General features: G+C 32.2%; 1 protein-coding gene across 5 annotated transcripts in view; it reads left to right on the top strand.

Moving 5' to 3' along the window:
• Positions 1-17525, top strand: part of Nrx-1 (Neurexin 1) — a 962813-nt gene that overhangs the window by 926965 nt on the left and 18323 nt on the right. For all 5 annotated transcript variants that reach the window (XM_081730243.1, XM_081730244.1, XM_081730241.1 and 2 more), the window contains 5 exons: positions 5374-5976; positions 9663-9821; positions 12533-12652; positions 14170-14348; positions 17300-17471. In XM_081730243.1, coding sequence (XP_081586369.1) covers positions 5374-5976; positions 9663-9821; positions 12533-12652; positions 14170-14348; positions 17300-17471 — 1233 coding nt within the window. The remainder of the gene's footprint in view (positions 1-5373; positions 5977-9662; positions 9822-12532; positions 12653-14169; positions 14349-17299; positions 17472-17525) is intronic.

Below are 17525 nucleotides of genomic sequence, written 5' to 3'. Positions count from 1 at the left end.
ACACTAGCTAACCAGTTAAAAAAAAAAAAAAACTATACACTAGAATTTCCAAATACAGTGCCAAGAATCTGTTGCAGAAACAATTTTTATTAAGAAGAATACTTTCAGTAAGGATTTTCAAAAGAAATTCATTATCCACGTACAAACAATTTTATTTTTATTAATCTTTTTTATTATTTGTGTGGTAATACTGAAAATGTTACTTGTAACATTTTTGTATTAAAGGAGGCATACAAAACACATTTGAGTGATACAAAGAATTAATTGAGTAGTCAGATGAAAGAAGAAACAACACAGTTTCTTCAAAATATACTAGTTTTGGTGCTATCATTAACAAAAATTATTGGATTTACATAAAAAGTCGAAAATCTCTTTTATATATACCGTACTTACCTATAATAATAGCAATAAAACACATTAACATTAGTTTGAATTTATTTTTATTTCTCTCTATTTAATAATGGAAGGTATACAGGGTGTTAAAAAAAATGTGTCACAATGTTTTGATAACAGATTCTTTACATTAAAATAATAATAATAATAAAAAAGGCTCATATGGACCTTTGCTCAAAAGTGGTAGTTTCGGAGTTATAGGGTGCCGAAAACATGAAACGTGAAAATTTCATAGCTCTACTACTATAAGACCTATCGTAGTTGGGTCTAGACATCACTGAGGAACTGGTATGTGAACTATCTAAATATCCATGTTTAAGAATGCTCCACTACTTGCACACCAATGTTTAGAGAGGTGGGTGGAGAGTAATAAAGTACTCCCAAACAGCCTCTCTAAAAATTATTGTGCAAGTGCCGGAGGTTCTGAAAGATGGATATTTGGATAGTTCACATACTAGTTCCTCAGTGATGTCTTGACTCGACTACGATCGGTCCTATAGTAGTGGAACCATGGACCTTTAAGTTCATTTTTCACGTTTTCGGTACCCTACAATTACGAAACTATACACTTCCGACCACAGGTCCGTGTGAACTTTTTTTTCTTATTCTGATGTGAGAAATCTATTCCCAAAATATTCTGACGAATTTTTGTAACACCCTGTATATAACTTAATTGTAGCGGTTTGAATAAAATTTTAAATTCGTTTACGAATTCAAAACTTTCCATGTATACTACTTACTGTATATAAAAATATAATTGGTGAAAAAAAAAACTTACTTCTTCGTTCAATTTAAGCACTGAGTACATGTAATATGTTTACTTTCTTGTCTTGTTTTTTGGCCTCTTCAGACTGCTGATGTCAGGTATTTTTTTCTATTTATTTAATATAACGTACGTATCTGCTTATTAACGTAAAATTTCATTATAAGATTTCTTTTCTCTATTGTCAGTGTTTTTTTATATTCATGTGCTTCTTGCCATAGTGTCTAAATTTATTTTTTTTTTTTTTTTCATGTTAAATCTTTTTCCGTTTCTGTAAATTTTCGCTCAGATCTGTATGAAGAGATAAGTATAAGAGTACTTTTGTAGTTTGGTGTGTTATATTTGTTATCATGCAAAATAATATTGTAAATATATGTTTATGTATGTGATTATCGTATATTTTCTCTTTAATTGTGTGTATTTCTCTTTTATATATGTATGCTAATTAGTTAATTAGTAAAGAGTGATATTAGAAGGTACAGTTAAATACTTAAATTAAAGAATTAAAGTAAAACTAATATTTAAAAAAAAAAAACAATATACAGTAGACTCTCGAGTATCCGGCTCGCGACTATACGACCTAGTTTTCTTTTATGGTAATTAAATGAGGAAGGCAAGGAGTTGTATTGGCAACATTGCCAAGGTATTGGAAGCGGGCATCTGCTACGATCCTCCTACGTGTCGTGTGCAAAATACAAGTTGTGACAGGAAAAGAGCAGCGTTCTGCTCCTTGTTCATTGTTTCGTCAGTGTGTAACGGATCTCAATACAGGTCGCTTGGGGCTGTTCCTGATTATAACTGTACAGTACGTACAGTACTGTATTTGTAAATTGTTCTTGGGGCATGCTTAACGTTTTTTAAGTGTACTACGGTGTGAAGCTTTGAAAATGGGTAATAAACGAAAAAAAAAAAAGTTGTAGGGACTATGGAGGAGAAATTACGCCCTATACAGCGACTAGACTCTAGTGTAACAGCAAAAAATATAGCTTCGGAGTTAGGAGTTGGTGGAGCAAAGAAATGAGTTCATAGAACTCCGGCCTATACGGCTTGCTTGTTATCCAGCCTGCCCTTCCGCCACATTAGGCCAAATACTCGGAAGTCTACTGTACATGATAAAGAAAACACTTTCAATGCACGAAAACTAATACTGATAATTAAAATAATAATTTAAGAAGTGTTTTACAACCATTTTGTACGTTTTCTTATCAGTAATACTATCTTCTTAATGAAAAAAAAAAACTAATTTGTATTAAAGTAATGACATATTTAAAAACTTTAAGGAAAGAAACCTATTCAGACACCTTTATTTCAGTCAAAATTGCATTTTATTTTGTAAAAGTACTATTCTGAGACTATTAAAATTTTACCTCTTATTTACTTGATGATTATGTTTTGAAACTTATTAAACTACATTTCTAGACTTTTCTATACATGTGTAAAACTTCATATATAATCAAATACATATACGCTAGTCGCTTTCTTCCAACACAGCATGATATTGGCAATATTTTCGGTATTCCTGAAACAAGTTTGAAAATCAATAACTGCCTTTTGTGAAATAATATGTCGTCTATAATGCACAGATGCCATTTTTCAAATTAAATTGAATAGTTCATTAAACTAATTGAAGTTTTCATTATTTCAATGAATATGCTGATAAAAACTTTTCATTATCACGAATTGCCTACTTTTTAAAGAGTTTTTGTAAATAGATAAAATAAGTGGTTTAAATCTTTTTTTTTTAAAAAAAAAAGTATAGATTAAGCTGATGCTGCTTTATTTGTTACTGTATCTAGAAAACATATTAGAAAATAGCTACAGATACGCTAAAAATAAAATGTATTCTTTTTTACTTATACTTTAGAACCACATACTGTGAATAGAAAAGACAGACAAGAATATTGCATTTTTTTTAAGTAAACGCAGAAATTATTAACAAGTAAAGATATATTACAGACAAAATTAAGATTTAATTCACAAATTTCAAAAATTATCTTTTAAAAGAATTATGTATTTCATTCCTGCATAAATTAATTCCTATGCATAATATATGTATTTAACACCATTTGAACAAAATTATGTTGCTCAATTTTTATTACAAATATCCAATAACTTTTTCCAGAGAAAACATTAAAATTACTTCTTGTACACAGGATAGTGGTGCAAAAGTAGATATACAGTTATGAAAAATATAGATACTTGACGTAAGTTCTTTGATATTGTTCTCCAGGGTGATTATAATTAAAGTCACACTTTCAAAATACTGTAGAAAAAAGAACTACTGGTCGGAATGACTTCAAATTTGAACTGAATATACTTGAAGAAGAATGAAATTGTATCCCATGAAAAAGAAAACGTTCCAAAGTGTATCAATAGATGGTGTAAGTGGCGTACTATGCAAATTAAAAGGCACTCATGCGCACGACACATTGTATTTATTATAAAACGCGAGTTATGTGGCGTTCTCCTCATATTGCATCTGAGTAGCTTGTTGTGCGTCTTTCAATGGAGGATCGTGTTCTGGTGCCGTGGTGGATGGACTTACCACTAATAGTGCCACAACTATTGAATGACTTGGAAGTCTTTTTTTTTTTTTCGGCACAAAACCGAAACAATCATGCACATTGAACAGTACAATTCGTTTAATATGCAACTCATGCCAAAGTCGTTGTATTTCGATTCAAAATATCACTTGTAGCCGAATCCATTTTCATTATGCCGCTCACAGCGCCATCTATTGGTATACTTTGGACCTTTTTTGTCATACCGTTTCCCCTTCTTCAAGTATATTCAGTTCAAATTTGAAGTCATTCTGATTAGTGCTTTTTTTTAACAGCATTTCAAAAGTGGGATTTTAATTATAATCAACCTGCATATTTCAGCTCTTCGTTATTTATATCATGTTATTGTTATTATCATGTCATCTTTACTTATTATATTTATTACTTATCTAGATAAGTATAGCTAATTATTCAACTGTATACCTTCTTTTGCACACCGTTATATTTTGTGTTGATTAGATTACATCCTTCCAAGGAATATTACTTTAACTGATGAAAGATTATGACAAATTTTACTAAAATTAACAAAAATAAAAGAATCATAAATAATTGATATAATAGTTGAGTGAAAAGTCTTGTGTATTGTTATAAATTATCATGTTTAGAATTTGATTTGCATTTTGGTGTATGAATTCTTTCATATCCCAACTTTTGTTCTCTGAAAGTTTCACATTATGTTCATCCTTGGTTTAACTTCCAATCCCTTTCTCTCTGATTCTTACTTGTGGTTACTTCAAAATTGATATATTCGTTTCATCTATTTTACCTTTCTTAATGCTGTTGGATGTTAATTGAATCTTGAAATAAGACAAACGATGAACTGTTTCAATATATTTTTTTATTTCACTACAATAACTTCAAGATTAAAACTGAAACTTATTACTAAAATTTTTTTCCACAAATTTCGGTTATTTTATTATTGCTTGGATTATGTCTTTAAGAGTTTCTACAGTTTCAAACGTTCTCTAATATCTTAGCCAGAGGGAAAATCAATCAATTTTTCAATAGAAATATTCATAATTTTGTTATTAATTCTTCAAAGTTTTATATATATATTTGTTTGTACGTTAGGTGTAATAATCTTCAGCTTACTTCAGAAAACTTGAGCTTCTTTGAGATAATACTACCTTCTACTATCAAGTTTTCCTTTGAATCTTCAGAATAGAAAAATATGAGGATATGTAATTTCTGAATCGTTTTGTATAAACCTGTGCATGTAATAGCTTATAATAACACATAATAACATTCTTCTATTCGTACACTTCCATTCGAGTATTTTTTTTTCTATACTTAAAATAAAAATACAATATTATAAAGTGAAAACTTTAAAAAAAAAAAAAAAAAAAAAGTTTTGCAAAATTAAAGAAGTGTTTATTCTGATGATTTTATGAATATGTTTATATTTTATAAAATGTATGATAAAATTAAGATTTTTCTTTTTTAAAAATATAGTATTAGGGAGGCATTGTGTGTCAGGTATCCATTTATAATGTAAAAAGAACTTTTTACTATTATGTGCTGTAAATATTTTCAGTAAAAATATTGCAACCATTGTTAGAATTATTTTGCACGAGTTGCTAATTTTAAGTAACACCAACATTAATTAGAAAATATTTTCCTCGTTATAGCAAAGGCGTTTTCATTGTCTTTTTCTAGCGCAAACTATGGGAAGACAAAATGTGTTGGAGTTCCGTAATATGCACATTGGCGGTCTGTTCCATCGTGAAGAAGAAATCCAGATGACAAGCACCGTTCCTAACTTTGTTGGCTACATGCAACAGTTCGTGTTCAATGGGAATCACTTCTTTGAGATGGCTCGTTCCGGTCAAATGTCCAATTTTGAAGTAACAGCAACGTTTGGAAAGCGGGAGCAAGTTGTTCATCACCCTTTTACTTTCACCTCTAAGCATACCTTTGTTGGACTGCAACAACTAAAAGCTTACTTCTCCATTAACATTTATTTTCAATTCAAAACGCAAGAGCCTAACGGACTTATTATGTACAATGCTGGACGGGAACAGGATTTCTTGGCAATTGAATTGGTCAATGGACATTTACACTACATTTTTAATCTTGGTGATGGACCTGTGAAAGTTCGTGACAACGCTAGGAGTAGTCTAAATGACAACAAGTGGCATGCTGTGACTATAGGAAGACCTAGTTCTAAGCAACATACGCTAATGGTAGATGACAGCATAGCTATAGTCACAAATCTGGGTACCAATGAGAATTTGGACGTAGCAGGATTTCTTTATGTAGGTTAGTACTATCATTTAAGAACTCTCTTCTCACTTTTAGAATAATCAACGTAATATTTGCCATCATTCTAGATTTGATTGATATTGAATAAAATCTAGGTCAAACGTTTCTTAATTGTATTGCATTATTGTACTAATAGACTTGTTTTAATGAAACACAATATATTAAATAAATAATCAAGTTATATTAAATTCCAAACTATTTAATTTTCCGTTAGACACAACAATAAAATCTTCTTCTCGAGTGAACTCTTTTATAAGTCTTTCTTTGGTTCGTGAACAATTCATGACTTACCTTCTAAACTTTATTTTGATCAAATTGAGAAATCGCAAAAAGTTAATCATAATCTTCTTCCAACCGATGTGATGTGCCACAATTGTAGATAAAGAAATAACTGGAAATAGAGCACAGAGGGTACATTTTTAAACATATACTTCTTACCTTTCTAATTGGAAATAGAGCACAGAGGATACATTTTTAAAAATATACTTCTTACCTTTCTAATTGGAAATAGAGCACAGATGATACATTTTTGAACATATACTTCTCCGTCTCTAAGTGCTGCTACAAAGATGATTATATTTAACCACCCAGAATTTCGGATCACTAACAATTCAGCACATGTTATAATGAAATTGATTTTGTGGCGGATGGCTACAATACTTTTTATGGTCGACAATGTCATTGTAGCTTACATAATTAATGTTTTAATTCAATTAAATCCAATAAATTCAACGAAATAATTAAAAATCTTTAATAAATATTTGTTCTTTATTAAGAACAGAAATTTAATTTCACAAAAGAAAAATTGAAAATTTGTGGTAACAGAGTGCAGAATGTTTATTATATCCCTACCTTATATTGTTCATATGTATTCATCGTAAATCCCGTTTATATTTTAGCTGTATGATTTATATTGTAAATTTCAGTCTGAAAAATAAATTCAGCTATGATTAAAATTTACAACAGCCGTACATTATTGTTGTTACAATATAAGGTTTGTAATATTTGGTTATAATTAAATCTACAATAATAAAAAGTTAAAAATAACATACATTGCTTTTGAATATATCTTGTATGATCCTTCATAACTGTTCAAATCAATCTAAAAAATAGTAAAATTGATCACAATTGCGTCGAGTGTTGTAAATTGTTCTAGCAAATATTAAGGATCTTGTTAAGTATTTGCAATTGATGTTCTCATAGTTAAGATTTTTTTTTTTTTTTTTTAGTTTAATTTTTTTGATTTGTTAATTTATTTTTCTGATTAGCATATTTGTTCCAAAATAAACATCGGACAGCTTGACAACAATATCTTTCGGGTCTTTAACGATTTTGAGCAACAAAGTAAAATCTGTAGATAATGTTGCTACCACTCCCAAATTTACCGGCATTAGCCATGACTTCCTAGAATTTATATTTATCCAAACTGGATTCAAAACATTCTTCATGAACATAGTCAAAGTGGTTCTCAGCCTCCTAGGATGTCTCTACTTCCGTCTTATTGTGTGTTATAGAAGAAAAATCTCGTCCAGTTCTTTACCAGGAGGTAATGTGCCTAAGATCGATGACACATTCCCGCGCTGGATGGCGATGCTGATACGTTGGAAAAGGATTGCAGTAGCTCGGGGGTCACCAGTTTTGATTGCTATTCGATGACCAACCTCATTAATGAAATTAGATCCTTCGTGACCCCAAGACCCACTAGTTTCTATTGCTACTGTTACAAACCAATATTTGTCCAATAGGTTTGAGTATTTTAGTCTTTTGTCTGATTCTCTGTGAGCGGCGACGAGACCTGCCTGAATTGAAGAATGGGATAAGTTGGAAGGAGCAAACGTATCGGAACATGTGAAATCCCAGACTAGTGCCTTTCCACTTTTCCACGGTACCAAAGTCATGCCATCAGGCCTTTTACCATCAGAGCGGCAACAACCATTTGGTTCTTTTATTGAAGGAACTCCCGCTGAAACGAGGGCTCTACAAATAATGTCGTTTACAATATGATGTCGAGATTGTCTTCCCGCACTTTTTTTACATGAAAGACCATGTAATCCTTTATTATCAACATATGCGTTGCAAGCAGGACAAAAGTGAGGCTCACAGATATTAGCACCTAAGCGCAGAGCTGTAGCAATACGAAAGCTCTCATTAGAAAGGTGTAGGCCGAGTGTGTGAGAAGGTAGGGCTTGAAGCCATGCTCCGTTTTTGGAGGAGGAGACAGCTAACAGCCTGGCTTTGTCATCTGGGTTATTGGTTGATGATAGGAGTGAAGATAAATGAAGCTTGACTATAGGTTCATCCCAAACAGACTGAACATGTCTTTTGTCGTTAGGTGGGGGATCCATTCCAACCAGACTAGTCCATTTATCGATGCATTCTTGTACATCTCGAATCGAGTCTAAGTCAACCTCCTGTTGAAGAAGAGATCCAATTAGTTCTCGTGAGCCATAGAATGATGCGAGGAAAGAAGGTATGGCGATATCCATGGCTCGACGAATAATAATAATTCCTTCTTAGATTTTGTGTTAACTTTTAAGTTACACTGTAATTTTTTTACAGTAGAAAATACTGACAAAATCTAAGAAGTCATGTAAAATTTAAAAATCATTCGCTCGGCGAGAACTCATTAATGTATGCCCCTATTTTCTCCTTTACATCTAAATCAGAACAATTGAACTAAACTTCCTCTATTTTTTGACCTATGACTAGGAAATAATATGTAACACTTGTCTCAAAAGTTAGAAACTCACACAGTCGTTAAAAAGAAACTAGAAAAGTGTAATATGTTCTTTTTTAAAAAAGAAAATTCTAATGCTTTTTTTTTTTTTTAATAATAGTTTGCAGGTATCATTACAAAATTAGAGATAAACTTGAAATATAAAACCATAACAACGCAAAAACTAAAATTATACCACAATCAGGGGTAAAAGTGCGGGGAGACGATATCCTCCCACCTCTAAAGAATATGTAAGGCGTCCCCCCAGTTCCTAAAAAATAGAATGGGCAAAAATAGGCAGGGGACAGCGTGACGTCATGCCGCTACCTACCGTCCCCCTACCTTTTGAAACCCACTTTTACCCCTGACCATAATAATTACATAATGAAAAACACTCTGCGCTCTGTTACCACAAGTTTTCAAAAGGTGGGAAATTATATTAAATTTATATTATTATTCCTCATAGAGTTCCTTTCCAGGTGGTAAAGAGCCAAGAACCGACGAGACATTGCCACGTTGGATAGAAACAGTTATGCGCTGTATTACTTTTTTATGCTTTTCATTTAAGAAATTTCACTTCTATTGATTTAAACAAAAATAAATAAGTAAAATAAAAGTATGCGTTCATTTAAGTATGTTTTCCATCATTTTGCACTGTAATTAGCAATGTGCTAGAACATACAATTTAATAAAGAGCGTGTTCCTATAAAAATTTTCAAAGTAAAATAAATATACATTATTAAACTTTATTTTTTTAATAATATAAAACTACAGTGAGAAAGACCAATTTAGAATTTTGTGATTTCCTTCTTAACTAACCTAGCCAACTGAAAAATTAGAAATATAAAACAGACACATATCTACTTTTTTTCCTGTTTTTTTTTTTTTTTTTTTCATTCACATAAATTATTCATTCTTTCTACATTAATATTATCTAATGGATGTACATATAACTTGTTTATTTCAGGTGGTGTTCCTAAAGATACATACTCGCGGTTGCCAAAGCAGATGGTATCAAAACACGGTTTTGAAGGGTGTCTGGCTAGTTTGGATCTTAATGGAGAATCTCCAGATCTTGTATTGGATGCGGTAATACAAAGTAACCAAGTTACTGTTGGTTGTGATGGTGAGTCTATATTATGGATTTCAATTCTTATAATTTTTTCATGTATCATTATTTTATTTATTTGTGTGTTCGGTTTTTTTTTCCCTCGATTCTTAACAAAGAAGAATTACTCTATTTAGATTAAATTCCTTGTATGTACAACTATATACAATGAAGATAAATAAGAAGAAAACCAATGTGATAAAGTGAACAAGTGAACAAGAGCAGGATAAGAAGGGGCAAACGTATGGCTAGACGGAGAGAAAATTGAAGACGTTAAGACGTTCCCCTGTTTAGGAAGTCTAATATCCTCGGACGGAAGAAATGAAAAAGACGTAAGTTCAAGAATAGCGCAGGCTAAACAAGTATTCAATAGGAAAAGAGGACTGCTAGCATCAAGAATTGTGTCGTTGGACGTTCGTAAACGATTTATTAAAACGCCGGTATGGAGCGTGGTGCTTTATGGATCAGAGACGTGGACATGGAGAAAAGCTGGAATATCCAAGCTGGAAGCATTTGAAATGGGGTGTTGGCGCAGAATGCTGTGCATATCATGGACCGAAAGGAAACGAAATGAAGACGTACTAAAGGAAGCCAATGAAAGGCCGACAGATCATGAAGATAATATGAAAAAGAAGAAAGAGCATGCTTGGCTATCTTATTTGGCACTCCGATTGAATCACCATCTTGATAGAGGGAGAGGCAGAAGGAAAACCATGAACAGGAAGACCAAGGATAGAGTATCTAGATGCAGCTACGGAGAAGAGACCTTATCAAAGTATAAAAAACAGCTCTCCCAAGGAGAGCTCCTCGGTGGCTAAGCGGTTAGCGTACGCGCCTTTGGCGTGGGAGACCCGGGTTCGATTCCCGGCGGGAACTCGTGGTTCGGATTCCACGTTAATCAGTAGGTCCCATCTCATATAGCCTTGCTGCTAAAATGGATGTTAAACTCAAAATCAACTCAACTCAAGCTCTCCCAAAGAAGAGAAAAGTTTTAAAATTTCCATATTGCCCACCAACCTATGGTTGAGGTGAGAAAGAAGAAGACGTATAAATAAAATTAAAGATATAATACTACAAAAATTGCAATTCATTATATTTGAAATGAAGTCTTAAGCATCAAATGGTTAGGGCCTCTCTAGGTTGAAGAGAAGATAAATGCCAAATAAATGATGAATGATAAAAGCAGATAAATGATGATGGAAAAATTGGTGAAATAAAGATGATACGAGAACCTCGAAAACATCAATAGATACAATGTCAGGATCTTACACGGTCTGGGATCGAATCAGAGACTTCTCGCACCAGAGGGAAGCACTCTACTTCTGTGCCGCATTGATTTCCTTCTCTAAAATAGAAGAAAAAGTACTTTAATAGATTTCCAACTTCTTACAAACAAATAATTTAGTCACGTACTAAGAAAATACTCGTTAAACTCCAAAACTTTAGCAAAAAATTCGTCTCCTTTTCTGTCCAGATAATATTCACAGTATGTTTCATATATTGTAATATGAACTAGCTTAAGAGCCTGCCATACTAAAAATAATACAAAATTTACCATTTTTCTTTTGCTTGTTTATTCATAAGTGAAAGGAGATAATGAAATGCAACTTACCCCAATCATAGATAATGTTATTCTACAACAGAAAATTTGAACCTGAAGAATTTTCAGTGTTGCCAGAATAACATTTCCCCCAAAATGTAAGTTAAGGCAGCGACTAGAGGAAAGAACTCAACTGCACTTGATTATGTATCATGTTGTCTTGGAATCCTGTGAACTACTTTTTTAGAAAATAGTTGTATTTTGTTTGTAATAAACAAAATAGTTTTAATATACAGTTATTAAAATTAAATAATAATGTTATTTAAAAAGTAGTTCAAGGATACGAAAACAACATGATACGTAATCAAATGCAGTTTAGTTCATTGCTCTAGTCGCTGCCTTACCTTAGATTTTGGCAGAATTATCATTCTGGCAACTCTGTAATTTCTATGAATGGCAACACTGAAAATTCTTCAGGTTCATATTTTCTGTTGTAGAATATCATTCTCTATGATTGTGGTAAGTTGCATTTTTATTATCTCCTTTCACTTACGAATAAGCAAGCAAAAGAAAATGGTAAATTTTGTATTATTTTTAGTATGGCAGGCTCTTAATAGTAAAAGTTATATTTATTATGCTTGTATATTTATCCAGTGATATAATTTCAGGAACCTTACTGTTCCCTTCATCTGTTTCGATGTACATTCAAAAATTGTACGACAAGAACTCATATACCTAACAAGTGAATGTTAAATACACAAAAATTATATCATCTCCACCAGGAAAAAAAGTATAATCACGGCTTAACTTGTGAAAATGATTTGTGCATTTACTATTTACTTGCTAGATATGTGAGTTCATGGCATAAAGTTTTTCAATATAAATCGGTGACAAATGACGGGAACAGCAGAGTTACTGAAATTGTGTTAATGGATAAATATACAGGCTTAATAATATCAGTTTTACTATTAGGTCAATAATTATGTGCTAGGCATTTTTTCTTAGTATATTAATTAGCTTATATTGGTCACGAATAAACACTAAAATAACATTGATAGAAATTAATATTTTGAACAACTTTGAGCCTGATTAATATTTTATTTATGCTGTTAATGTTTCATTTTTGCTTGAATTCGAATGAACTAATTTCCAGTCTAAAACAATATTAATACAATCGTATTGGTTTCAGGACAAAGTTCGAAGTGCAGCCATAACATCTGTGCTAATCGAGGATTGTGCATTCAGAAGTGGAATTCGTACGCGTGTGATTGTGATATGACAACGTATGCGGGTCCAACTTGTTCTGACGGTAAGAAATTAAAACTATATATAATCAATGTTACTTTTTTTTTTATTCCGCTCAGCTTTCTCAGTATTAAAATTGTCTACACACTGTTCATAAATAACACTGTTCCCCTGATCAATCATTTGGTGTCCTTAGACTCATATATTTGTCACATTGTAAGGTTATATTTACAGCAGTTAGCATAGCCACAAATGAGTAATAAACTCCTGCAAAACTATCTAAAATGTTACCATATTTATTTTAACATAATTAAGTGTTCTAGGTTAAGAATATTTTCCAGGTTAAGAATATTTCCTTTTCTCCACCATATGTGCAACACGTGCATTTGAACAGGGCGCCAAGTTTCGAGGGGCGGCAAAATCTAACATAAATACATTATTTAAAATAAATATTTCTTGTTGGTAACAGATTTCATGATGATATAGTTAAAGTTACTAAACCGATCTTCTATTTGAATACTACATTCATAAATCGCGTTTCGGTCGCATTAGTTTAAGCTCACGTGGACAGTGCTAAAGCACATGGTCCAGCAAATTCCAGCATGAATTACTTGATTGTTGTCAAATATAAGAACTCAATTCTCGAACAGTAGCGAATACCTGTTCCATTTAGTTAGTTATCATAGTTTTGTTATGAAAACTAGTCTTGTCTTTGTGACAAACAAGTTTTTTATCATTGAAGGGGAAACAAGTTTTCTTGTTATTTTTTTTAACAAATGTAAAAGGAAAATCAAGAAATAAAGATAAAAGAGTTAGTTGCACTGGAATTGCAAACTAATATATTAAGATTGAATCTCGATATAGAATTCTATAAAAAGGATTACCATCTCAACTCTACAGGCGTGTTTCCTTTATCTTTTACTAACATAATAGATTATTATTTACAGAGAAGAAACAAAGGCAATGAGATTGTATTTGTAGTGTGTAGGCCTTTCTGAGTGGGAGTGCTTTTTCCCTCTCATTCGTTGTCCATGATGAGGTAGCATACTTAAAATCATGGCTTTGTAAATTTGTTTTTTCTGGAGAAAGGAGGGCAGTAAATTATACCATTGCACAGGGCGCCAAATTACCTAGGTCCGGCCCTGCCTTCTCTACCCTCCACTTGTTTCGAAATTTACTGAATAACTTAAAAATTATAAAGAATGTTAAAGATTCAAAAATGAGCCACTTAATATCTACAAAATATTTAACAACAGCTTACTAATAAATACGTCTCAATTTGAAACACTTTATGTTATTTGGTCGTCTTTTTTTTGAAAAAGGAAACAGTCCAACAAGGCAGGTATTTCAAGTGAAAGTTTAGGAGTCTAATTGCAATCAGCAAATCTTCCTTTCATCCACGGAGCATTTAGAAAGGAAAAAAGAAAACGAATAGGCACAACTTTTTTCAAATACCACGGAGTTTGGAACGTGAGATAATTTGCATTTCTACATAATTTGTACATGTTAAGTTAAATCTAGTATATAATATACCTTGTAGAAATATAGAAACTTTTAAAAAATGACTTCTTTCTCTTTCAGAATCCGTAGCGTATGAATTTGGTCCAGGGCAAGGATTGATCACGTACCTGTTCCCTTTAGATCGCCGTCCAGAAATGAAAACAGATATGTTGGCTATTGGCTTCATTACTGATAAAGAAGATGCAGTCCTTATGCGAGTTGATAGTGGTACTTCAAACGATTATATGGAGCTTGAGATAGTAAGTAGAAAAGAAAAAGATGTTTGTTAATAACCAAACTGATATTGTTAAAATCAGTATTACACTTTCTGTAGCTGTCCTGAAAATGAATATACATACGTAAATATAATACTAAAATATTTTTGTATTAAGCTCATATGCACTGCTGAAATGTTTCACTATTTTCAGTTTCTTAATGTTCTTCATGTACACGTTACTGTTCTGAAATACGTAATGTGTCGTAACTCTTGTGTTTCATGTAAACTTATGAACTTATAGTATAATAAAAGTAAATACAATAAGTTAAAAGAATTAAATAATAAAAATAATAATAATGCAATATTTTTAATAAGCAGCATAAATATGAGTCTCGCGAGACTTTGGTACACGGAACACAAGTTTGGACGTTTGTATTCTCCCTAAAATCGAGAGGTCTGTGAGTCTTGATCTACAAAAAATGGAAGCTAGTTCATCTCTGATACTTAAATACTACAATTATCTTGCATTTTCAACCAAGAAAAGTTTTAAATAATCCTAAATTTTGAGCAACATTTTTATTAATGGAAGTACGTTATATATAACACTGTTTGGAACAAAGGAATCTCCAAACATGTATGGAAAGCAAATAACTTACCAAAAGATAGTAAACATGTTATCACTCACTCACTATAAATTCTTTCGCTAACTGCTCCATCATATAAAGAGTGGAAGAAATATGAAGGAAATAAAAACTGAAGATCAGAAAGTACAAAATATGTCACGCAACTGAAAATCTCACAGATTCTTTTCTATTCTTTAGTTTTCTTTTCTTTCTATTTCGTCCCTTCTTCATCTGATGAACTATATAGCGAAAACGTTTATTAAAAAGTATGCTCTTTAGAGTTATATTGACATTTCTTTTCAATATAATACTTTAAAGGGGAAAAATATAAACAAGAGATAAAAATCATTATGTTTATGAACTTTCATGATTTTGTTCTCAACTAAAACTGTCTACTATCCTATCTTGCCTGAGTGTCTGCCTAAAAGCTGTCCCAATCTATTCACTGAACGTACTTATTGGAATTACTAAACCCGGTATAACGTAGTGCGGCTACTCTTTTTTTTTTTTTTTTTTTTTTAATATGGGAAACTGGAGAATTTGAATTAGGTATAAAAAAGCTGAGTCATATGATCCAGGGGCGTCATTTCAGATTTCGCTTGAGAGGGGCAAGAGCACCACAGACTTTCATGTTTTGTACTACTATATTAATAGATAATCGATTAAAGTATCTATATTCCTTAAACTCTTGGGGGGAGGGGGCAATTTCCCCCTACTTCCCCCCTAAATGACGCCTCTGATATGACGCCGACATTTACCTACACACGTCAGTTATTAATATGTCTCCAATGTAATGTATTCTCACCTCTTCTAATATCAAGAAGCTAAGTCTTTGACAAAGTTTACTTTCCACTATATAAATATTGTAATCTATATATTAACTTGTAACAATTCCATTATATTTCAAACGTTAAATGACATATTTTATAATGGTGCAGACCTGTCTATATTCCTAAACATTAAATAGTATTTTTGGTAGAAATATATAAGTAATTAATGTATGCATGTCCACTCTTAGTTATTCATGTTTGAGTTTCAATAATTGTTTCTCTATTAATTGAATCTTAGATGAGAATGCAGTGCTAACAATTTTGTGTAACACTTTGACATGCCACTCTTTAGAGACCTCAATATAGTGCATATTGATCTTCTTCTTGTTCACTTCAACCATAGGTTGATGGGCAACGTGGAAATTTTTAAACTTTTCTCTCCCTTGGTAGAGCTGTTTGATACTTTGATAAGGTCTCTTCTTCGTAACTGCACCTAGATATTCTATCCTTAGTCTTCCTCTCCTGGTTTTCCTTCTGCCTTTCCCTCTATCAGCACAGTGATCCAATCGGAGTGACAAATAAGATGGCCAAGCATACTCTTTCTTCTTTTTCATATTATCTTCATGATCTGTCGTTCTTCATTAGCTTCCTTTAGTACGTCTTCATTCCTTTTCCTTTCGCTCCATGATATGCGCAGCATTCTGAGCCAACACCACATTTCAAATGTTTCCAGCTTGGATATTTCAGCTTTTTTCAATGTCTGTGTGTCTGATTCGTAAAGGGTTATGCTCCATACCAGGATCTTAATAAATCGTTTTCGAACGTCCAACGACACAGTTCTTGATGTTAGCAGTCTTCTTTTCCTATTGAATGTTTGTTTAGTCTGCCCTATTTTTGAAGTTACGTCTTTTTCACTTCTTCCGTCCGAAGAGATTAGACTTCCTAAATAGAGGAAAGTCTTAACGTCTTCGATTTTCTCTCCCTCTAGTCATAAGTTTGCCCCTTCCTGTTCTGCTCTTGTGCATTTTATCACTTTGATTTTCTTATTATTTATCTTCATTTTCCATTTTTTTTCCAGTTGGCCGTTCAAGTTTGGATATTGATTATACTTAATATTCATTAAAAAATATTTATTCCAAAAGCACCCACAATTACCTATAGTTTCACAGATAACGTTAGTTTTGGAAAAGATATGTGCTGAAGATGACCATAACTTTATACCGAAACTTTCGCATTTAGATAATTCTTAAGTGCTTTTGGGATAAGTGTTCTATGACCCTCGGACTGCTATCCGCGGTGATGTAACGCTTCTTCCGTCGATTCCACCTCACTTAAAGATTCGACATACGGAACCTCTTCAGCGAATGCAACAGGTAATCTCAAATGGATATGGATCTGTCTGCGTCAGTTCAGTTTTAACAGGTGTATCAATTGTTACGGTCAGTTATTCAAAATCAAGCTATTCTTACATCCGATTAAATCCAATACATAATAAAATTGTATTTTAGTAGAAGTTATTATTAATAATATATCTTTAACTACACTTGGAGTAAATTGAAATTGTAGATAATAAACATTATTTATTTTATTTATTCTTTTAGGTAGAAGGGAATGTATTCATGGTCTATAACATGGGGAAACAAGATCATCCGATTGGTGAACTTGATGTCAAAGTGAATGATAATACATATCACGTAGTTCGATTCACAAGATCTGGAGCCAATTCTACACTACAACTAGATGATTACAATATTCGCATGATGCATCCAAAAGGTATGGCTGCAACATTCATTATTATCGGAAAATCAGATTTATATCATAAGATAG

Source organism: Thermobia domestica, chromosome 11, assembly GCF_964235325.1.
Source record: "Thermobia domestica chromosome 11, izTheDome1.hap1.1, whole genome shotgun sequence".
NCBI classification, from domain to species: Eukaryota; Metazoa; Arthropoda; class Insecta; order Zygentoma; family Lepismatidae; genus Thermobia; species Thermobia domestica.
This window is presented reverse-complemented; position numbering and strand designations above follow the sequence as displayed.